General features: G+C 31.5%; 1 protein-coding gene across 3 annotated transcripts in view; it reads right to left on the bottom strand.

Moving 5' to 3' along the window:
- Window positions 1-16,250: 16,250 nt before the first annotated feature.
- Window positions 16,251-25,702, bottom strand: part of LOC127735905 (uncharacterized protein ZK1073.1-like) — a 55,836-nt gene continuing 46,384 nt past the window's right edge. For all 3 annotated transcript variants that reach the window (XM_052246334.1, XM_052246335.1, XM_052246337.1), the window contains 3 exons: window positions 22,639-22,783; window positions 21,789-21,840; window positions 16,251-20,535 (listed from right to left, as the gene is read on the bottom strand). In XM_052246334.1, coding sequence (XP_052102294.1) covers window positions 20,330-20,535; window positions 21,789-21,840; window positions 22,639-22,783 — 403 coding nt within the window. In that variant the 3' untranslated portion in view covers window positions 16,251-20,329. The remainder of the gene's footprint in view (window positions 20,536-21,788; window positions 21,841-22,638; window positions 22,784-25,702) is intronic.

Raw genomic sequence — 25,702 nt, 5'->3', positions numbered from 1 at the left:
GATTAGTCTTTTAAGTCGTCGAGTTGTTGTCTCATATGCGTATATATCTTACATCATTTTTATTTATATTCCGTGTTGAATTTTTTTTTCTTGCAGTTAGGGTGAAAGTTTTGCTCAATGTTGGAGGCCTTTGAGATGCAGAAAGTGACCATAGCGGTGTTCCTTGCCCTTTTACGTTTGCTTTTTATTCATGTGCGAGAAACAATTTTGTGTCATGGACTTCTCTTTTCCATTATCATTTCTTCCCATTTGGGATCATTCGAAGAGGTTTCCAAAATCCTGTATCAATGGACGTTTATTATTAAGAATATAATATTGACATTTCAGATTATTTGTATTTACTAGTTTTCATACCAACATTCATGAAAAACGGAACGACTTCTGTGCTTTATCATTGTTAGCTTGTATTGTGATGTTCCTCCAAGTCGTAAGGAGTGTGCATGTCTCAGTTGGTTTAAAATACGTGTGTTTGCAGTGGCTTCACAGATTTCCGGGATGATAAAAGTTTCACTACTAAAGAGTGTTTGCAGTGGCGTCACATATTTCCGGGAAGATAAAATTTTCACTACTAAAGATTGTTTGCAGTGGCTTCACATATTTCCGAGAAGATAAAATTTTCACTACTAAAGAAAAACTTTTACAATAGGGAAACATTTATCATTACTTAATCTTATCACAAATTAAATACAGGAATTAATAATGGACGCATGATTCCTCTCGCAGGAACTTAATGTGTGTTTTGCAACCAGATTTTAATGATTATACATTTGAAAAAGCTAAACAGTTTAAGATGTCGTACAAAGCGACTGTCTTCTTTGGTTACACAGTATGACTGATGGTACATGTATTACTGTTTTTGGTGTTGGTAGTATTGTTATTTATGTTGGTGTTAGTTGAATTGTTGTACTATATATTTAGTTTTTTTTTGTCTCGGTTAGTAAAGCAATACTCTTATTGACAGTTAGGAAAAAGCCTCAAATTTACCATTGATTTTTTCATTCATGGAACTTTAACTATTCAAAAGTTGCTTTATAAAATCTTTTCCGAACTTGAGTACAACCACCGATATCAGAGTGTATGCTTTTCATATCAGAAGGTAAAGTACTTCGATCTTACTTTCAGTAGCTGAGTTCATTCTTTGATACTTATTCTTAGCATTGTTTGTTTATTTAAAAGAAAAGAAATTTGTCTATGCTGATGTTAATTTAATGTTTTTCTATGTACCTCTCGTTCTTCCACTGATCGAGATTTGGTTAATGCTTAAACAGATTAGTGCTTATATGAAAACAAGATCCTGTGCCATGCCCTTAGAAACTTCCGAGAATTTTAATGAAGAAAAACAAAAGAAAAATTTAGCGTTACTTCAAACTGTAAATTAGTAAATTGATGTTATTTAAAAAATGCCAGATGCAAAATTTGAACAATTTCTCATGTAAAATAAGTATTCATCCTATGAAATATACAAAACTTGCAATTAAACAATCATTATAATCTTTATTTTTAACTGTTCGTATGCAGTTCAACAGTTGCAATTTTAACATATAACTTTATATATGCAATAGTTCAGACAACGAACAACATTAGACATTATTCCCAACACAGTATTATAGACTAGTTAGTGAACAACACGTCAACAAATACTTTGTGGAAAATATATGTCACACAGAAAAATTATAAAAAAAGAGGATAAATGGGTCAATAGTGTTTCAAATCTTATACACGTCAACGTTTCCAATAACAATGCCCCAGTTGAAATTGCATAACCGTTTAGTTTATTGGATCTCAATTTAATACCCACTTTCCTTATTTTTTGTAGACATTCTATAATTTTGGGGTGATCCGGTTGGTTTTATTATAAAATTACCCAATCATTACTGAGTTTACCTAATAACATTGATCTGATTAGATAATAAAAACAACAAGCAGTTTTTCAGGATCTACGCGTAATTAATTTGTTTCCCGATCTTTTGTTGAGTTTCATCCCACAACAATTAATTTTCCTTTAGTAAGAGAAAACATTAAATACATTAGTCTAATGATTCTGACGTAAATCTGCGGTTGGTTTTCTTATCTTAAATATACATAAAGTAATTAACTCCTATTTCAGGAGGTTTAACATTCATTGTATATCAATAAAGCTTCAAGATACAAATTGTTGTAAAATTACACTTTTACTCTTAAGTATTTCCATTAAATAAATCTTAATAATATCGTCACGCATGTAATGTATGGCTTTCATTCTTAATCAATTTTTCAACATTTTCTCATAAAGCACCATGATTATGAATCTATATTTGTACCAATCTACTATAAAATCATACTAATTAACAACTTAAAATGTTAAACAGTTTCCCGATAGCTGTAAATATTTCTTAAAGAAGTGTTATTTTTTGCTATTTTTGCAACAAAATTATTTGATCGTGGTTTAAGTAGTAACAGTTTTCTAGACTGTCTGGCTGGAATTTATGTAGAATAAATAGCCGTATTATTTATATCAAGCCAAATTGTAAGAGGTAGAATTTAATAGAAAAGAAAATAGTTCAGGTTTTTATGAGATTGAAATGACACCTATTTCTAAAAATTGCTCTGTTTTTTGGATGATATATTTTAAAATTAAACACAACTTGATTACCATTGATGTATCTTCCATGAGTGAATCTGAAATACAAATGGCTGGTAACAAGCAGCAACACCATCGGCATACGTTGTGACATTTGTACCAAAAAAGTAGTATTTTAGCAAAACAAATCCGATTAACATATGATAACATGTTCTTTGTCGTTATTGGGTTGTTTTCCTTGGTCGTTCTGACTGGTGTGCTTGAAATATCTGCCACTGGGAGTTAAGCTTCCTAATGTATATGATATTTGAAACAACATTCCATCTATTTTTCTCTCCTATTTGTAACTCCTTTGTCTTTTACCTAGGGGAGGGATTCGATTTCCCTTGCCCATAAACTCATAATCATCAACAAATATTTTTGTCTTAGGTTTAAATTATATATTAACGTAAAGGGGTAACCATTTGATTTTCTGATGGGAGGGGATGTGGATTTTTGAAAATGATTTTATTAATCTACAACAAGACTGGACGACTGTCCCACAAAATGCAGGATATAAGTGTGTACAATATCCAAAATAAAAAAAATATCGCCTGCTTACCAACAGGTGAATTTAAAATTCCGTTCTTGAAAAAACTGCGTATTTTTTTACAGTTTCGGTACTAATTGTCAAACGGTTGGTTTCAGAAGGAAACTTTTATTGACGAACGAAAGACGACAGACGACAAGTGATGTCGATTGCTTAAATGGTCTACGGGGCCATTTTTTAACAGTCAAAAGCCTATCACGAGACATCTACTTAATATGACGTCTTAAAACGAAAGAATTCCTTGTGCAAATGATTTCGAAGAAAAGGAATGGATTCCGTAACCAATTTAAAAACGTACACATTAAGAAATTATTTGTCTCCTAAGACATGTTTGTTTGCATCTAAACAATTAAAATTTTTGTACATTTAACTTACTTTTAATACCTTAGATCATTGTATTCGTATGATGTTTTGAATGTCATTGAAATACGCACTAACTCCTGATTTGGTAAATATTTAAGTGTTTGAACGAATGACAAATATTATTCATGTGCTCTACTCGTTAAATCTTAAATAAACAAAATATGAAATAATATAACGGGCGTGTGTAGCCGTTTAATTGAATATCCACTGTTTCAAAAATTGGTTACACCCCAGATTTGAGACTACACGCAGTTTTAATGTCAAAGGTCAAATTATGTCTTTAGTATCTACACATAATATCTGCTTAAAAACCATATAATTTCAATTTGTCGCCAAACTTTGAATTTTTTATGGTCTAATTGATTACAGACGCATTCAATAAGGACAGTGTTGGTTTTCATATATCATCATTAGATTTATGACTTTATAATTCTATATAATTGCTGATTATTATTTTTTTCAAATAAAAATTTCATATACGTACCTTATATTTATCACCTTATGAGTATATATTGTAAGGTGATACTTTTGGTTGAGATGTTGTAAGAGAATTTGTGAGATACATAAATGCAACATAACCCGGTTATAAAGAAAAACAAAATCAAGCATGACCATGAACTACAGTAGTACTATGCTGTGACAATTAAGTTATTATACTCTGTATAACACTCTAAAATACTATACGCATGTACAACTAACGAATAAATGACTATGTATCTATTGACATAATCGAAAAAGAAAAGATAAATTCCGGTACCCTGACTTTAACATTTCTCTTGTGGAACTACCTAATTACTTAATATAGCGTTCAAGTAATATAAAAAGTAGTTTAATCTTAAGTAAGCTCCTAATAATCACTTATTTGCACTTGACTTCTCTTTGTTTGAGTGATACGTGTATAAGTAAAACGGAGGAACTGAGGAGAAACTCCAGTCTATTTGGTCACGCTAAGATAAAATATGTTTCGCTAATTTTACCAACTGTTGATTGGAATCTATTTGATAAATAAAGTAGATGAGTGGTATATGTCAATGAGACAGCAACCCAACGACAAAAGTTACCAAACTTCATCTAGAGTTCAATATGAAGTCTTCAGTTACCTTGGTAAGAAAACCGTTCTTTTAAACGGAAAATAGCATTGAGCAAGCTCCCTTTTTTAGTTTTATTATTTTCTTTAATTAGTCCCTGTACTTATAAGTAGCTTTTTAAAATATAACAACGTAACAAATTGTGGATGGAACACAAAATGTAGCGTGATACTCATAATAAATTTGCCTAAAAAATCCAATTATAAACAAAATATTAACAGTTTAATTATTAAAAAAAATGTAAATCAATTAAATCCCTATAAATACAAAATATATAAAGATATAACTGCATTGACATTTAGTTTTTAACTCAAATATAATGGAAATTGTTAGACCTATTAATATGTCCAGGGGGAGTCGTCGACCATTTAATCCAGCAGGGTTGTAAGGAAGAACGACTGAACTCGACATTACATATTTTTTTGGTCGCCATAAAGAATTGATTGACCGATCATACGATGCGTCTGTATAAAATAGAGAGAGGTGGGTGACTGCGGGATGACTACCAATGATACAACTATCCACCAATGACTTAACATGCTAAAAGACGAGAATGGTAAAAAATATAGGTCACCGTGCGGCTTTAAGCAAATCCATCTTTATCGTATAGTAAGCTTTAAAAGGCCCGACATGACAAAAGTTAAAACGATTCAAAAGAAAAAACTAATGACTGGCCTGATTTTATTATGTCTCAACTAACAATAGGAATGTTTTCAGTCTTACTTAGATCTTTAGCTACCAGAAAAGTCGTCTGATTTGTACATATATCGATTGTTTTTCTAGTCCCGATTGTGGCATTTTGACTAAGTGTGGATTTGTATGACGCGTGAGGCATTGATAGCAGGAGGCGATAATCCTGTCGTTTCACACAGTTTCGCTCCATTTGGATTTTATGCTGTTCCCTCTTGTTTTGTTTTATGATATTCCCTCTTGTTTTGTTTTATGATATTCCCTCTTGTTTTGTTTTATGATATTCCCTCTTGTTTTGTTTTATGCTATTCCCTCTTGTTTTGTTTTATGATATTCCCTCTTGTTTTGTTTTATGCTATTCCCTCTTGTTTTGTTTTATGCTATTCCCTCTTGTTTTGTTTTATGCTATTCCCTCTTGTTTTGTTTTATGATATTCCCTCTTGTTTTGTTTTATGATATTCCCTCTTGTTTTGTTTTATGATATTCCCTCTTGTTTTGTTTTATGCTATTCCCTCTTGTTTTGTTTTATGATATTCCCTCTTGTTTTGTTTTATGCTATTCCCTCTTGTTTTGTTTTATGATATTCCCTCTTGTTTTGTTTTATGATATTCCCTCTTGTTTTGTTTTATCTTTAGTTTGTATATTCTTCATGATCCTTCATGGATTTACGAACATATTTAACCTAGTGTTGCGTATAATTAATTCTAAAAGCATAATTTTAAAATAATGCTTTCTGCTAGTCACGTTAATTTTGGATCAAACACTTCCTCTATTTTGTATTTTCTGTATATCTAATTTCGAGGTAGTTAAATTATTGTTTTTGAGGTCAAGGTCTATATTTTCCGTTTTCGCTAAGATTTTTCTGGCTTGTGACCTTGAGCATACAAGGGGAATGTCTGTATTTTCCGTACTCCAATTTATATCTTGCGGTCTCGAGCATACAGGGGGGTCTTAAACAATAACATAATGGACAATCCTAAATGATCGCTATGATTGCAATAAAGTCACTAACGAATAAAAAACGGAATAAAGAAATCTAAAGAAAACAGACACAGAAGGAAATGTAAAAAGGGCAACAACTCCAAACCAATTTATGTTTTACATAAACATTCTTTATACTCAATTACTGATTTGTCTTTAAAAGGTCATTAAGGTATTCAATTCCTCTGAAGAAACCAGATTCTCATATGATTTCTAAAATGGCATATGAGACCTTTAAGCTATTTGTCAGAAACTGAGTGCGTTCTTCGGTACGTTATCGTTCTTTATTAATCGCCTAGGTGGTCTCGTGGTAACGTGATCATCTTTGTAGCGGACCAGCAGGTCGTATTTTCCGATTAATGGTTGACGAAAAATAGTGAAATTTGAGTCTTATAACTTGTTATCTACAGCGTTTATAAATAGATTTACTCAATTCTCTCCTTACAACCGTGCCTTCACAAGCCATTTACCATATTATTTTCTCTTGGAGATTTTTATTTAAGAACATATCCGAAGACGTTGCGCACGTTGTTGATACTAGTGTTATAATTTTTTGTATTTTTATTTTCGGTTCCTATTAATCTTTATTTTCAACTCAGATTTTCAAGCCTATCAAACTCATTTCAATCAAAAATCACTATATTTTTATCGAGCTGACCAGTCTGCGCATTTATATTTATGATAATCTATAGCAAAACGGAATTCGTACCAACATCGTGCGCAACGTCCATATGAATCAGTCGGATATAATAATAATTGTGAAACCTTTGACAACTATTTACACCACTGGTCGATGCCACTGCTGGTGGACGTTTCGTCCCCGAGGGTATCACCAGCCCGTTGTTGACATGAATATCAATTATATGGTCATTTTTATAAATTTCCTGTTTACAAAATGATGAATTGTTCGAAATACTAAGGATTTTCTTATCCCAGGCATAGATTACCTTAGCGTTATTTGGTATAACCTTTTGGAATTTTGGGTCCTCGATGCTCTTCAACTTTGTACTTGTTTGGCTTTATAAATATTTTGATCTTAGCGTCACTGATGAGTCTTATGTAGACGAAACGCGCGTCTGGCGTATTAAATTATAAGCCTGGTATACCTTTGACAACTATGTACACCACTTGGTCGATGCCACTGCTGGTGGACGTTTCGTCCCCGAGGGTATCACCAGCCCAGTAGTCAGCACTTCGTTGTTGACATGAATTTCAATTATATAAATTTCCTGTTTACAAAATGATGAATTGTTCGAAATACTATGGATGTCCTTATCCCAGGCATAGATTACCTTAGCCGTATTTGTCATAATCTTTTGGAATTTTGGGTCCTCAATGCTCTTCAACTTTGTACTTGTTTGGCTTTATAAATATTTTTATCTGAGCGTCACTGATGAGCCTTATGTAGACGAAACGCGCGTCTGGCGTATTAAATTATAAGCCTGGTACCTTTGACAACTATTGTCTATCATCTCACAACTACTACAACATAATAAGAAATGAATCTCGTCCTCTGTGTTGCTCGGGAAAACCACTGACAAAGTACCCTACTGTCTGCCCCATTCAATTTTTAAAAGATTGTTTAAATTTCTGAGTTTGGTAAGATCTCTCCTGAGCCGTAGAATAGTTACGTCGGGAAATTAATTATATTTTGACCGCTGAATCGAAAATTATGATGCCTGGCCGATGAGAAATTCCTGGAACGTTTTTGTTATTTTTGATTCACAAACGTCTACTGTGAAAAATAAACAATCAAACAAATCAGTGTCTGACTTTTATTATATACCATTAAATGACAAGTTTGTCAAGGAATGAAATACAAAGCTAAGTTTGCATGCGAGTTAGGTTGAAAGCGAAGTACTTTTAGATATAGATTTCTGGTACAATTGGACAATTGTAACAGAAATCCATATCTAAAAGTACTTTTAACAAAGACATTGTAAAGCCAGCATGATTTGAACGGATGAGCCACGTGGCTTCATTACAAGTTACATTTTGAAAGTTGTTCTCGAAGGAGTAGGTGTGGAATAGGCCCTATGTGTGTCCTAAAATATTGAGTCCATTATTTTAAGATGTAAAATAATTTCAAATTGATGCATCGACATTAGTTTTGAGAACGTGACATTAAACAATATTTGTGGAGCTTTTCTTGTATAGCGTTGATCGCATTTACGCCCAAAGTGTGTCAAAAGTAATTTAGAGCGAATGATTCGACTAACTAAACATTCAAGTCAGAAAGGTTATGTGTTATAAAATATGAAGTTGAATGTTGTTTTTTTTGTGGACGCATGGGCTATATGTTCCATATATTTCCGGTCCTAAAATTGGCCTGTTTTATTGAATTTTATGGAAGATATGAATTTATGTTAATTTTGACGTCATATAAATAAACGCTGATGATGATACAAGATGATTTTGGAGATATAATAGATGGGCGTCTGGATGGGGTTTTGCAGAATAAAGAATAATGGGCCAAAAATAAAGAATAAAGGACCAAAAACATAAAAATAAAGAATAAAGGACCAAAAACATAAAGATTAGAGAACATCAGATAATATAAATAAAGAATAGAGAATAATGTGTGTTAAAATAAGAATAGAGAATAATGGGAGAAAAATAGCCTATATATTAACGAATACAGAAATGAAAGACCCACATCCAGACCCCAATGGATAAGTTGGTTCGATAAAGAAACACCTGAGTCCGGAGATCGAATATTATTTTTTGACGAACCAAAGCTTATCAATTTCGTCTTTAATTTAAATTATTAATGTGACATCTCTTATTCAATGGATGATGTAATTTAAAAAACACGAAATATCCAATTATAAACAAATAAACCATAAAAGTACATGCGCATTGCAACAATAATACAAAAAGACAACGAAAGAAACAAAGGAAAAAGTAAAACTGAATCTCCTAAACAAGCTACACAAAGTTGGTCCAAATGACGACTGTACTAAACTTCGAGCTTATGAACTTACAGTCTACGTTTTTGGTTTTTACATATATAACGACTCAAGCCTGTGTGTTCATTGTACTGGTGTGTATATATTTAATAAAAATAATTTCTGTGAACAAAAAATGTTCGTTGACGAGAGATTTCGGCGATGTGCTTAAAATCATTTTAACATTACAATTACACACTTGAACAGAGAATGACAAAAAGGGTCTTTAACGGGATAAAAAGCGTTTTATATTATTTATTTGTGCGTTTCTCTGTGATGAGTGTTCTTGCGTGTGTTTGTGCTGTATTTCTGTCATGTAGTGTTGTCATTTAGCGATATTTTTTTAACATTGCCATATAAGCGGGAGGTTTGGCTAGCCATACAACCAGGTTCAACCCACCACCTTTTCTTAAAATGTCCTGTACCAAGTCAGGAATATGGCAGTTGTTATCAAATAGTTCGTTTCAATGTATGTTGGCGTTTGTTATTGTTGCACTTCAGTGTTTCTGTTGTTCCTTTGTTTTCCTCTTATAGTTGATGTGTTTCCCTCGGTTTTAGTTTGTAACCCGGATTTGTTTTCTCTCAATCGATTTATGACTTTTGAACAGCGGTATACTACTGTTGCCTTTATTCATATAGTTTTTATTTTGTTTATTTTTTTTTTCAATTAGAATCGGTATAATTTGCCTATCTACTTCTTCGATGTTATACTTTCTCTCCTATGAGTACAAGACATTCTTCTTGTCGCATATGTCTAACCAGTGATCATGACTTTTTTTGATGGTTTTGTAAAAATCTGTTTCTTTCTCGACTTTTTGTAAGGATAAATCTTATCGGAGTAAACTAGGATGAGGCTATGTTCTCTTTCGACATCAAACCGGCAGGTCTAGTGTTATCTTTCTTATCCTAATTCGTGATGTTGGTCGTGACGTTTTTCCACTCCTGCAAAATTTGCTGAAGGTCGACCTTCAGCACCTGTTGTGCAGACTGGATCTTCAGCGAAGGTTCGATACCCAATGACGGTTAATGAAATAGCAGAAATCAAAGTTCAGTTTTTAAACAAATTCCATATGTGAATAGACATCAGTAAATTAGTCTGTTCAAACGTACATATGAAATTAAGCAAACAAACTTAAATGATGCGATCAGGCGTTCAGTCGAGATTGAAACCGAAAGTGAACGAAATCTTCCGATCAAATAGAGCATATTCGAAAGGATACTTCGTAGCTTCTAAAAAAACAATTTAGTAATAAATTTTAAAATGTATAACAAAAATAACGATCTCCAAAGCAAACTAAAATTTTTCTAAAAGCACACCCACAGAAACAACGAGAAGCTTAAATGAATAAGATAAATGTTATTAAAAAGGCGGGAACATGGTCGCAAATCTTTTTATTGTGATATAACGATATAATCCTCGTCAGCAAAATAGAAACAGTCAACACCAAAAACATAATAGCATCAATTATAAGCAAACTAATGTAAAAATGCGTACACAGCTTTGTGTGTGCACAAACCATCTTTCGATAAATGATTTCAAATTAAGGATTCGTCTGAAACAATTCCATCATATTTCAAAGACTTGTATGGCAAAACTGTCCAGGGCCTAACTTAAAAAACAATTCCACACAAACAGAGTTTTCTAGTGTTGGTTTTGCTAAAGTATGAAGGAAAAACATTGTCAAACACCAATCTGGTGTTGAAAATACAAAGCCAGTAATAGAGCCACCGAGAAGAGTTTTCTTTCGTCTATTAAAAGAATGTGACCAGGCCATTATTGACATGTTATACAAACATGCAATAGAACCTTTTACAACGTTCAACACATGGTATAGATAAGCGGGCATGATACAGACACACAAATTGGTGAGGTTAAACAACTTTTATATAATTAGCAATTCAGAGGCGGTTGTTGTACAGAAAATGGATGGATCAACACGTTTCTGTGATGATAACCGAAGACTCAACAAGTTTTCTACCATAGATTCATACCCCATTTCAGGATCGATGGTTTATTGACCTTAATGTCTGGGCATTTTTTAGATAGGATTCATATGTGCTTTAGATATTGCAGGTAAATTTTGAACCTAATAATTGACAGGAAAAAAACATTTTTTTTAATTTGACGAAGGTATTTGAGTTACATGATTTGCCATATTTGAGCGATAAATGGAAACTGCAATGGGACACACGTCTTGTACATTTAAACAATGTTAAAATGCTTGGTCGAACAGTGAATGAAATTATGTCAAACTTAACAGCAGTTGTTGAAAGATTGGCGGCAGCAAATATTTTTTCAATTTATATATATAAGTTTTTGGCATATACAATTTCGGACAAAAGTCTAACAGATTTGGTAGAATAATGTTGCTTATAAAAGTTAATTTTATCTATATAAAAAACTTTAAAAGGATTGCAAAAAATTGAAAACAACACGTTTAATAATTTCATGCGTCCGAAGCGCTTTTCTGGATTTACCTTCATCAGGAACGCTCAAAGCCAAACATTTGAAATCCGAGGGATGTATAAGTACCGAAACAGTTGAAGAGCTATATGACAAAAATACATAAAACAAATAGCCAAATTCATCTAAGGTCAACTTTGCCTGAGGGAGTTGAAACCTTAGTTTCTTTCTAATTTCAAAATTTATAAACGGACAATTTTAGAAAGGTTTGTTATAAATCATGTCAGTACCGAAGTACTGACTACTGAGCTGATGATACACTCGGGGACTGATAGTCCACCAGCAGAGGTATCGACCCAGTGATGTAAAAAATTAAAAACAACACGTTTAATAATTTCATGCGTCAACTAGAATCTTATCTAAATATATCTAATTTTCAGATAAGGAGATTGATCACTAAATTTAGACTAAGTGATCACTCCTTCTTAATTGAAAAGGGGAGATATTTTAAAATCCCAAGAGAGGAACGACTTTGTCATAAATGTAAAATACTAGAGGATGAGAAACATTTTTTACTCTTGTGATTATAAAAAAACACAAAGAAATGCCTTTTTTGAACACATATGTACTGAAAATAATAACTTTAATAATTTAAATGAAGAAGAAAAAATTCATTATTTACTAAATCCATCAACGCCTTCACAAACAAATAAGTTGGGATCCTTCTTGAAAAAGAACTGAGGGCAGGGGACTCTTAACAGCTTGTTTGTTTTTATAAATTTTTATGCTGTTTTTATTGTGTTTGTTTGATATGTATGTATATATGTTTATTGTGTTAATACATGTTGGTCACAAACTGTAAACGACAATAAAATATTTGATTTGATTTGACTTGTTTATAGCATATAACTGGTCATTTATAACTTTGGTAGACATGTTAAACTGCACTGTCATCCTAAAAGTAGTGTTTCTAGTTAAACAGTAGTGGCACAGGCATATGAGGTTAATAGATAATCTAAACAAGCTAGTTTTTGACAAGGGTTGAAAATATCTATTAAATTCACCAAGCTGCAGGGAGGATGTTAAAGAAGGTTTATATACTATCAATTTTGTATTTATAACCGTAAGGTAATGTAGTTCAGTTCTAGAATCAAGCAGTTTAAATTTGCCTGTGAGTTTTATTTCATCTTTAAAAAGAGTATGACCAGGCCATTAATGACATGTTATATAACCTTTAACAACGAACAACACGTGGGATAGATAACCTGGCATGGTACAGACACACAATTTGGTGGGATCAAACAACTTTTATATAATTATCAGTTCAGAGGCTGTTGTACAGAAAAGGATGGATCAACACGTTTCTGTGAAGATTACTGCAGACTCAACAAGATTTCTACCAAAGATTCGAACCCCATTTCAGGATCGATGATTCATTGACCTGGATGGCTGGGCATTGTTTCAATATAATGCATATGTGCTTTAGATACTGTCAGACGTAGCTTGAACATAAGAATTGACGCAAAACATTTTTTAATTCGATGAAGGTCTTTGAATTGCAGAGTTTGCCACATTTGAGCGGTGAATGGAAACTGCAATGGGACACAAGTGTTATTTATTTTAACAATCTCATAATTTTTCGAACAGTGAATGCAATACTGTCAAACTTAGTTGCAGTTGTTGAAAGATTGACTGCTGCAAATATTTTTTCAATTGATAGATTTTGGCTTATAGAATTTCGGACAAAAGGCTAACATATTTGGTATAGAACTGTTGTTTAGAAAATTTATCTGGTCATTTATAACTTTGGCAGAAAAGTTACATTGGACTGGTACAATCAGGAGGTTTAAACTTGAAGTCATAAAATGTTGATTTCATCCTAAAACTACTGTTTCTAGTTAAAAAAATAGTGGAACAGGTATCCAAGGTTAGTAGATAATTTTAACATGATGGTCTTGAAATATTTTAAATTTGACAAGGGTTGATGAATATCTATTACATTCATCAAACTGCATGGAGGACATCATATAATAGTTACACTATCAACTGTTTCATTACAACCATAGGATATTGTAGTTCAGTTCTAGAATCCAGTAGTCTAATTTTGCCTGTGAGTTTTATAACATTTGGTATATCTTTGTTTAATTATGTGAACACACATAGGAAGCATTGAATGATATAGAATACATTTACATCAAATGCAGAGTATACATTACCAGGCATCGTATTTCCTGTCTTGATTTCTTACATTGATAGAAGGTTGCTCCTTTCAAGGAAGCCATTGCATCAAGAGGTCTTAACATTACAATTTATTTCAAAGTTTTACTTCCCAATTATCAATTTCCCATTTCTCAGCAGTAACATACCCTCTGCCCCTTCGTATGGTGTTTACATATCTCAATTGATACGTTATTCTCGTGCTTGTTCACACTATACGGAATTCATATACAGGAGTGTGCTCCTTACACAGAAACTGCTCCAACAAAGTTATGAGGAGGACAGATTAAAAATGACACTCCGTAAATTTTACGGACACCATCACGAATTGGTTAGTCCATACGATGTGTCTTTGTCCAAACTAACTAAGGACATTTTTACCACGTGTTAGATTGTAGTTTGTCATTACGTCGTCTGATCTTTTAATTACCGAACGTGACTTATTCCCGATAGTGACTGTTTTGCTGAGTATGAAACCGCATTGCTATAAGACGTGTCACGGTACCTTTCTATCCCAAATTCATGTATTTAATTTTTATGTTATATTTGCTATTCTCGTCGGATTTTGTCAAATGTCTTAACGTCTTTTCTGTTATATTCGTGTGTTATGGTAAAGATAATTAATCACCCCCTTCATTTATTAGATTTTAGTTTGGTTCAACGAAATTTATACGATATATTTGGTTTACAGTTTGATTCAGAAGAAACACCGACATAGCTAGATAATACAATTAATTATCTAATTACTACCACAATTTGATATTAATAAGTATTGTAATTTTCATTGTTATTAATAAATGTAATGTCAGTATTACAAATCTAATCTTGAATCAATCCTAATCCTATCTTATTTTTGGGAAATATTTTTACAAATTCAAATCTGACGTCACTTTGTGTGTTTTTTTAGAATTTCAAATGTGACGTCACTTTGTGCGTTGATGCTTTGGCTAACTCGGCTGTGTATTTTTATATGTTGGATAAAGTTGTTTTATGTAATGTATCCGTTTTTATTCTGTAGTTAGTCCCCACTTCGGTTTTATCATGTATATCTATTATATAGTCATTTTATAAAATTTACTGTTTGCAAAATTATAAATTATTCTAAATAATAAGGATGTTCTTGTCCCAGGCAGAAAACCCTGGCCGTGTTAGGCGCAACTTTTTGGAAGTTTTGGTCCTCGGTGCTCTTCAGCTTTGTACTTGTTTTGGCTTTCAAGCTTTTTTCATCTGGGCGTCACTGGATTGTCTTGTGTGGACGAGACGCACGTCTGGCGTATTGAATTTTAAGCCTAGTACCTTTTGTTAGCTATTATTCGTGCGTTTCTTTTTCCTATATGTTCTCCCATTTATTTGTATTGGGGTCCTGTCATGTGATGTTGTCGTTTTGGTGTTGTGTTTGACTTTGCCATTAAAGCGGGAGGTTTGGCATGCTACAAAACCAGGTTCAACCCACCATTTTTTTCTTAAAATGTCCTGTACCAAGTCAGGAAAATGGCCATTGTTATATTAAAGTTCGTTTCTGTGTGTGTTACATTTTTAATGTTGTGTTTTTGTTGTGCCGTTGTTCTCCTCTTATATTTGATGCGTTTCCCTCAGTTTTAGTTTGTAACCCGGATTTGTTTTTATCTCTATCCATTTATGAGTTTCGAACAGCGGTATACTACTGTTGCCTTTATTTAGGGACTCCACAATGATATGGTCGACGATTATGAAATATCTACATCTTGGACGATTATGAACAGGTTATATTTATCGTCACAATCCTATTCTCCTTTTTGACATTACTCTTCATTTAATGGTCATGAACATTAATTAGCACATCTACTTTTTCAGAAGGAACTTCTTTACCTCCCACAGCACTTGAATACATTCCTACTTTTAGCAAGGGATTAATGTTTTCTGTGTGGTTTTGTGCGATTCTATTTTCAAATAGCTTGTGTGTTTCTATTTTTAAACGTCTTGTTCTGATAAAAAAAAACATATTTCAAACTTTTTGTTTAGGTAGGAGTTTATTTACCTTGTTTATAAACCTTATAATGCTTTAGGTTGAACGAAAGATGTACACCAATCCACAATTGTATGTTTCATCACCAAGAGTTTCAATAACATATAAAAGAAGGGTGTCATTAGCAGAGCAGCAAAGATGACCTTTCTGAAGCATCTCAGTTCAACCCAAGGTTTTGTTGGGATTTTAGGTTGCTAACTCTTTTGAATTCTGTGTAGTGTTTTGTGAGTCGTTATTTGTCTTTTTGTCTCTGTTTACTTAGCCAATAGGGTTGTGTGTCTTTCTTCAATGTGTGATTCTTGTACTTTCTTATATTTTTTTGGATTAACAATGTCAATACCTCCAATATTGATATCTGATTTATTTCTTTAGCCTCTCCGTATTATGAATAACAAAGTAAAGACATTATCTAATTTGTACAAACTTTATTTGGAAAATGTTGGAAACAAACTGATATAAACATAATAAACATGGAACAGATAAGGTTTTCATTACAACATGGCTTATAATCCCATCACCACTCCGTTTAATGTCCCCCTCCACAATAAATAAATCAACTGGTAAACATGAAGTCATGAGTCCAGAAAAAAGCTTACTTTGAACTAAATTTGTTTTTGTTTCTATCATATATTATTTTTCATATGTAGACATGCAATACAACAGTTTACAGTTCCCATGTAAATAATTCTTCATTTTAATTAGTATTGTGTACTCTGTTGTATTTTAATATACAGAATGTTCTCCTTAAATGCATGAAGATAAATTAAAGAAAAAGACCTTCTTCATCAATAGAATTTAAACCCTTTCCCTGAACTGAAAGCAGAGCTTAAATGATGTTACTGAAACAATCTCAATATAACTGGATTGATCCTAGCATAACAAAAGCTCCCTGAATTGCTAACAAATATTAACAATACATGTCAAGCTGAATGTGAAACTGTTTGAGTGCACACATTAAGTGTTGTTTTGGTAGAGTCAGTTAAGCAAAAGAAATGTAAATTTTCAAAAGAATTAACTTGACAAAAATGTTAATTACTTTTTAAAAGTATGTAACATAACTTTGGTCAGAGTAGCATTTTGTACCTATGGTATTTATGTATATATTCACACATATAGATGAAATTCATTATCTAATTAAATGTAAATAAAGCAAGGGTATCTAACCTACAAAGCCACATAAACCAAGCAAATATTGAAACGATTTGAAAATATAGTAGATACTTCATTCATTTCTTTTCTATTTTTACACATTTATCAAAACCAAAACAAAAACAGAGGATAATTTTCACAACAAACCTTTTAAAAAGTTTTTTTTAAAGGCATTTAAGCGTTTATTTCAATATCATAGCATTTTATGAATAAAGCAGATGTAAATGCAATTATTTTTAAACTAGACAACTTCCAAAAAATAATGTCTTCACAACTTAACATAGGCATTTTACCAATTTCACATAATACTACACAAAAATCCATTACTAATCAATAAGTAATTATGTTTTTGAAAGACCAATTAACAGTTCACTCATTGTTATGTTTCAAAAAACATTTTCCTTAATTATTTTACCTCTGCTTTTTGCAATTGAAAATCTAATAAATTCTTACCACAAACTTTCAACCACTATTATTTCTTAGACAAAATACAATATTAAATGTTGACATTTTGAGAAAAATATTTAAAGAAAAGATGTATGGTATTAAAAAAACTTACATGAATTTGTGGTGTAGTGAAATTACTAGACACTAAATACCATTGAACTTTTCTCAGTGAAATAATAAATTGAAAAAACACTTGTCTGTAGACTGAACATCCATAGAGCTGTAATGACATAACTAATCCTATTATCAAAATATGAAAACTATTTATGAAAAGCACCTTTTCTGTATTATTAAGATATCTTTTTGCATATAATAAAGAATACAACTTAAATTGTGTATAATTAAAACACTATGGGTATTGCATAAATGCTAATTGCAAAACTAGACTATTGCAGAAATAAAAGCTACATAATAAAAATAAAATGATTTAAGATAAAAGTTCAATGCTGTAGATATGTGATTATGGCCACTTTTAATATTAATAGTATTATGGGGAAATATATAAATCAGGTTCCAAATTGTTCATTTAAAATCATTTTTCATTGAATCAGATAAATTAATTCTAACTCACAAAAATATCATAAAATCTCTGATGTAACATTTCTGAGATTTCATTAAGGAATTTATTATCTAAAATATATAACTTACAGAGTTGGCACTTATAAATATTTCCATGAGTGTGTTGATTAAATGCTTCACGGAGTTTAATTTAACTTGTTATATTATCATAATTATATATATTGACTTAAATAAAACTTGAAATGATTTATGTGTGTACCAAAATAATTCTGATTGCAATGAATAAGCATGACAACGTTAAAATTCCTGCAATGGATTTAAAAATAAATAATTCAAAGTACCATCCCTTGGTAATTTGCATGTTTAAAAAGTACAACCTTTTGTAAAGAGATTCATGCAATTGAGATTTATATTTTGAAGTACTTAACATTAAGTTTATGGATGGAGTAAGAATGAGTGCAGTTTGCATAAAACTAACATTCATTATTGTGAACAATACATACTCATTATGCCATCTACATCTATAAAAAAAATTACTAAAATAAAAAAAATATTTGAACAAAAAAAATTCTGTTTAAATGAAATCCTTCTCTTTAACACAATGTTTTACTACAAAATGGAATGTGTACAATGAAAGTATAATTAGGGTAGCTTAGTTATTGTGATGAGCACTATACATATTAATACTATTGTATTTGTATCACCATTTTTATTCAAACAGTGCTGCTATAATTTATATACTCCTAAAAATTAATAAAGATCTTTCTTGTATTTTATCAAACATTTTTAATTTCAAAATATTTTCCTGTATTAAGTTACTTTTGTGATCACAATTAAGTTTCTTTTTTATAGGTTTTTTATATCTACACAGTAACCTATTGACAGAATCTGTTTAAACATTTTTTACTGAATCATACTTTTGTTTCTGTCTGCCAATATGACAAGTTAGTGTGAGAAACAAAAATTTATGATAGAAAAAAAAAACACTGACTTATTTGATTAATATAAAAATATAAACATAATTTCTTCCTATATAAACTTTAATTAAAATAAATAAAACTTTGTATGGCACATTTTGTATAGAATTGTTAGTACATTACACAAGATTTCATTAAAACTTATCTGAAGCTTGGCAAAGACAGTAATACATTTCATTATAAAGACAAAAATATATCTACCCTATATCCTTGATGAGAAAAGTCTATTAAATACATCTTTTAATTGATAATTAACATGGTATATATTTCTTATTTGATTCAAAGATTTTTCTCACAAAATGTTTTTTTTAATACAAGCCCTATAGCAAATGATCTTAAAACTTAAAAAACAAAACAAAACATTCTATAACAAAACAAAAATCAAGAAAACACACATGTATATGGCAACAACAGAAAAGTTAAAAAACTTTTAACTTGAGATAAAATAGTCATTTATGGTCAGTAAGATAATTTTAAAAACCTAAGTAATTTATTTCACCAGCATCTCATGCAAATGTAAGTTATTTTTTTTTATCTTAAGATATTTGATTGTTTCAGAAATTATATTCAAAGTTTGAATTCAAACATTTTGTTTGATTGGAAAACTTAATGTATGAGTAATACGTTTCCTTGATAGCACAAGAATCTGATGTTTTATTTACAATTAATCATAAATATCTTCAAAATTTTATTTGCATAAAGTAAGGTATGACCTGTGATGGTTTTAATGTTGATGTGATATGATATGAGTTGGCTTTTTGAATATTTTTGAACAATTTCATTATAATGAAAGAATGCTAAAACAAGCTTACTACATATACTACATCAGTCCTCTTTTTATATCTTTATTTTATCAAAATATTTGATAAAATAAAGTGATTTTTTTTTCTTTTCAATATCCGAAAACAAATCATATAAACTTTTTTTTAACATTTTTTTTTTTACTTTTTTTTTTTGTGGCTTCATCTAGTATTTGATAGGATGTAAATTATTAAGTAGACTATTGGCAAACTAATTTTCTATTCCTTCAATTAACCTCCCAAGATTTACCTGGGGAAAAAAACAAAACACACATTATATATTGTCTTTTTTCTGGTATTATCAATTGATAGTATTATATTTTTAATTGAAAATGAGCTAAAACAAATCCAAAACAAATCACCTCTCTTTTAAACTTTCATCTATCTGAAGTGCTTATTACAATCATAGATCACTCTTCTTACTGTCTTCCAATAACAATATAAAACCAAACCTTCAAGAAGTTATACAAAATTCTCTGTAGAAAATACGGTTTGTGCATAGTTATAAACTTGAGGTCATTTCAACTGAGTTTAAACTTGTTATCGTTCTAGGAACTAAACCATCTATACTGTAACAACCAGGCAAAATAATTTATTCAGGTATCCTAGGAGGACTTGTTGACATCTGGATACCACTTTTAGGACTAGTAGATAATGATGCAGTTCTAGCAGGACTAGAGGAGTAGATACCCAGGGGTTTGTCAGCTTCTTCCATCGACATACTTCTTTTTCTGAGAGGAATATCTGCTCCATCCATGGAGGAAGATCGGGAAACTCTGGTCATAGGTACACCTCCAACTGTCAATAGAAAACAGAATAAGGTCAGGCCAGAAACTTAGGTCATAGGTTCACCTCCAACTGTCAAAAGAGGATGAAAAGTCTGGCCCAAACACAGGTCATAGGTTGACCTTCAACTGTCAGAACAGGACAAATGGTAAAAAAAATATAAACTTTGGTTGGCACAGCTTACCTACCACCTTCTACTTTTCAATGACTTAACACTTCCATTGCAATTTTTTAGCAATAAAAATCAACTCTTTTGAAAGGCCAATAAAACTAAAACAACTAAAAACTGAAAAAAACAAAAATATTCAAAAGTAGATTACATATGCATGTACAACTCTTTTCTATATATCATAAAGATTGGACATTTATTATTTGAGTTACTTCCCTTCATACAGGTTCTGATTTTCTTTTAATTATTCTGTATGTACAATTTTCCAAATATTTTGCATAAGGGAATTTTCTTCAACATGTTCAAGAAAAAAATAAGAAATCCAAACTAAACAATGCTATGAAGTTTTGTTTAATGATTAAAAAAAACATATTCATAATGCATATGAAATATTCCCTCAAATATTGTTCCTAGAGGGCACCTTGCAGTCAGATACTTTATCAGTGGCTGTCTATAATCATATCTTAATGTTTCTTGTTATTTAAGCAATCTGATGACATATCTTTGACGGTCTTTTTTAAATTTAGAAGCAGCTTTTTAGACTAAGAATGATTTAGGGCTTGATATTGTATATACACCTATCTATTGGTCGTGATTTAGGGCTTGATATTGTATATACACCTATCTATTGGTCGTGATATAGGGCTTGATATTGTATATACACCTATCTATTGTTCGTGATTTAGGGCTTGATATTGTATATACACCTATCTATTGGTCGTGATTTAGGGCTTGATATTGTATATACATCTATCTATTGGTTGTGATTTAGGGCTTGATATTGTATATACACCTATCTATTGTTCGTGATTTAGGGCTTGATATTGTATATACACCTATCTATTGGTCGTGATTTAGGGCTTGATATTGTATATACACCTATCTATTGGTCGTGATTTAGGGCTTGATATTGTATATACACCTATCTATTGGTCGGCCATTTGTTAGCCTCTATACATGTCTTTTTGGTTTTTCTGTGTTATTGAGTTGCTGCCTCACTGACATAAACTCTCAAACTCCTTATATTCTAGGGAAAATATAGATCAATATTATAATCTATTGATATTTAGATCAATCTTTTACCCTAATGACTTACTTAGTCCTAATCCTTGACAGAAATACAAAAAGGCTTCTCCTAATTTCTCTGTCTGTAAAAGAAATAAGAACATTCAATCCCCAATGTAATAAATAAGTTAAACTTAGTTATATATCAAACATGTTCATGATGGGTAAATAATATTTGTCGATCTATATCAAATATACATTTTCTAATCAAAATTTTCAATTGTTTATTTTGGTTCTTGTACGGCATATATTTATTTTGTAATGGTGGGTAGTAAATGCATGTTTTTATAATGTCTTCAACAAAATTACCAGATGTTTCTAAATGTTTCAATTGTGTGCAACTGGGATCTTCTTCCTCTTCTCTCCAGAAAAAATACATAAAATTCCTCTTCTTGGTGTTACTTTTTACCATTGAGGGATCTTTGTTTGATTGCAATTTATAAAATACTGGTTAAAAGCAAGAAATTTATAACTAATCACATCTCACAGAATATATGTTAATTTAATCATAGTGTTGTTTACAACATGCCTAAACAGGTGTATTTTATGAAACAAGATTCAAGTCTTGTGGTAAATTTTTAATATTATATTTAGGATAAAAAATTCAAATATCACATTGATATATTTTACTTTGTACTAGACTAATATGACTGACATACTGATTTAGATTTGAAATGTTCTAGCCAACCTTGTTACAATCTGAAGGAACCATTCAATCATCTGAGAGAGCTACCTACCTTTTCTTCTATTACATTAGACACATCCACTACCTCTAATAATGCGTCAATAATCTAAAGAAGCTACCTACCTTTTCTTCTATTACATAAGCCACACCCTCTACCTCTAATAATTCCTGTCAATCATTTAAGACAGCTACCTACCTTTTCTTCTATTACATTAGCCACACCCTCTACCTCTAGTAACTCCAACTGTTTCTTGTCTACTTTTTGCAACATGTGACCATATAAATTATGTACAGTGTGGTTGAAAGAGGCCTTAGTTCCAGTGATCATTAGCACCTGACATCTACAAGAAGAATGTTAGACACTGATTATTTTAAGAAGGCAAGGCAACATATTAGACAAGTTAATGTGTATTCAGTACAATAAGTTTACGTCACCTCGGAAAATTAAGCTTCAAAGTGATGGATCACATACTTATTTGGTATTGAGAAGTTAGACACATTGTCATGCTAAGCATATACCCTCTCTTTAATTCAAAGTATTGGAAACCAGAAGCTAGGGCTTCAACAGATCTGAAAAAGTATCAGGAAACAAGTAGTATGTGTCGTAAAGATCTGAAAACAGTACACACCTTACAACTCATCACTGTTAGTTTATTAATCAGACACTGAACCATGACTTAAGACACATAACAGACCAAAAGTCAGAGCATAAGGCATCTGTGTACAAGATATGACCTACCCATGTCTTCTACCTTCTGAAATAAAAAGCTTTATAGAAAGAGCAAAAGCCACCAGATTAGCATCTCTCGGTCTCCAATTGTTACATTCATTGCAGGGGAGACACAAAACAATAATTTATTAATTGTCTATATCAAATCAGTTACCGCACTGAATTGCATTTAATTTACTTAACTAATGTTGTTTTATTTTGAAGGTTAAATCTGTAGTGGAAACAATAGTTAAAAACAAGAAATAAAGGTAAAAATTCGTAAGGGTTCCACGGAACCCAGTGTCTCGCCTACTTTTGCTGTTAATCGCAGACTCAACAAAAATGAGAAAAAAAAACTAATAAAAATATTCCTCTCTATACTATTTTTTTATTGTAAGTAGCTTCTGTCCAAGTTTGGTAAAAATTCAGGATAGTTTATGAATCTAATAAATGTTTTAAAAACTTAAACTGCAGACTGTATGTAATGTTAACTGGAAGAAAAACTAAGTCCATTTATAAGTAAAATACGGAAAAAATGGAATTAAATTTTAACAAAATTTCCTTCTAGATACTAGCTTTTAATCATAAACAAGCTTCTGTCCAAGTTTGGTACAAATCCAGGATAGTTAAAGAATGTTGTTAAAATTTTAAAAACTTTAACCAGAGTGAATGTAATGTTAACTGGCAGAAAAACTAAGTCCATTTATAAGTAAAATACGGAAAAAATGGAAATTTTTTTTTGCAAAATTTATTTTTGGATACTATCTTATGATCATAAACAAGCTTCTTTCTAAGTTTGGTAGAAATCCAGGATAGTTTAAGAAAGTTATCAAAATTTCAAAAACTTTAACCACAGAGTGAATGTAATGTTTCCTGGCAGAAAAACTAAGTCCATTTATAAGTAAAATACGGAAAAAATGGAAATTTTTTTTGGCAAAATTTACTTCTGGATACTATCTTATGATCATAAACAAGCTTCTTTCCAAGTTTGGTAGAAATACTGGATAGTTTAAGAAAGTTATTAAAATTTCAAAAACTTTAACCACAGAGTGAATGTAATGTTTCCTGGCAGAAAAACTAAGTCCATTTATAAGTAAAATACGGAAAAAATGGAATTTTTTTTTTACAAAATTTACTTTTGAATATTATCTTATGATCATAAACAAGCTTCTGTCCAAGTTTGGTAGAAATCCAGGATAGTTTAAGAAAGTTATTAAAATTTCAAAAACTTTAACCACAGAGTGAATATTTGTGGACGCCGCCGACGACGACACCGACGGAATGTAGGATCGCTATGTCTCGCTTTTTCGACAAAAGTCGAAGGCTCGACAAAAATAGAAATAAAGGTAAAAATAAACCTTTTGTTCAGATACACAAATATGCATGAGAATTGTTATTTATATAATGATAAACAACACCCTATTATCAATGTAATATGTTTATTTTAAATTTTAACATTTCAATTTGTCACTTATTTGAATGCAAACTAGGCACACAATATGCGTTTTATCTTTCAAAATGTAAAAAAAAAAACAAGAATATATGTCCATAGGCCAGGGGTTAAAAAATTTTGTTACAGCTCACTAGCCCAGGACTTATTGGTAGCAGGATTTTAATAGTCCTGTTGGAAGAACTGCTAGCCCATCAAAACTGACCTGCTAGCCCGAGTATGTCTTACAAATTCAGAGTTTGCTGCATAATACAATGACTTCTTTAAACTTGTTAATTTCTATCTGTTGTACTATGGGTTGTTAAATATTTTACAGGACCTCGGGGATTTAAATGGATTGAAGAGTTATCCGATAATACACGTGTAATTAAATTTCCAGTCACTGACCACTGTATTGATTTATGACATTCTTTTTGCACGAGTGTTTACCTAAGATTATCTCTGATCACCATGATAAACTACAGAAAACATGTTCATTGGTCTTTTCATATGAAACCAGTGGTTCAAATCATATATTTGTTCCCACATACAAAGCAGACTTTTTATTAGCGTTATCGGGAAAATAACGGCAATATTCACAAAACATTGTCTCTGGTTTATCATCAGCAACAGCTGGCCTTGCCCTGGAATTCGTTTTGTCCATGACACTATAAAAGTTCTTTTCTGCTTTTCCCGGTTGTATTTGGCATTTTTTTGGGATGAATTTTCAGCCTCATTACCCCCTTCATCTACCGTTTTTTGTATTGAAACTGACCAAGTTCCTGGGGTGTCCGTACTAAAATATTTCAAATATTTTGTTAGATGGTTTAGTGCTCAACAGCTGTCCGACATGACAGGTCAATATCGATCAATGCAGCATACCCCCACTAGCCCCATGCAGTACCATTACCGGTAATTGAAAATCTCGGCATTAGCAATGTACAATACCCCCTGTACTGAGGAATTGATATTGAAGGTATGGGAATTGCGATCAACACATGATACCGGTCCACCCAGAGTTATTTGTTCTTTTTTTAAAACATGTACAAAATCAATTCAAATTCTTGGAATCCCGGATGACGTAATTGAATCTGATTGGCTAAGATAGAATAGTGATGAGGG

The sequence above is a fragment of the Mytilus californianus genome, unplaced genomic scaffold (assembly GCF_021869535.1).
Source record: "Mytilus californianus isolate M0D057914Y unplaced genomic scaffold, xbMytCali1.0.p SCAF_3, whole genome shotgun sequence".
Classification (NCBI taxonomy): domain Eukaryota; kingdom Metazoa; phylum Mollusca; class Bivalvia; order Mytilida; family Mytilidae; genus Mytilus; species Mytilus californianus.
This window is presented reverse-complemented; position numbering and strand designations above follow the sequence as displayed.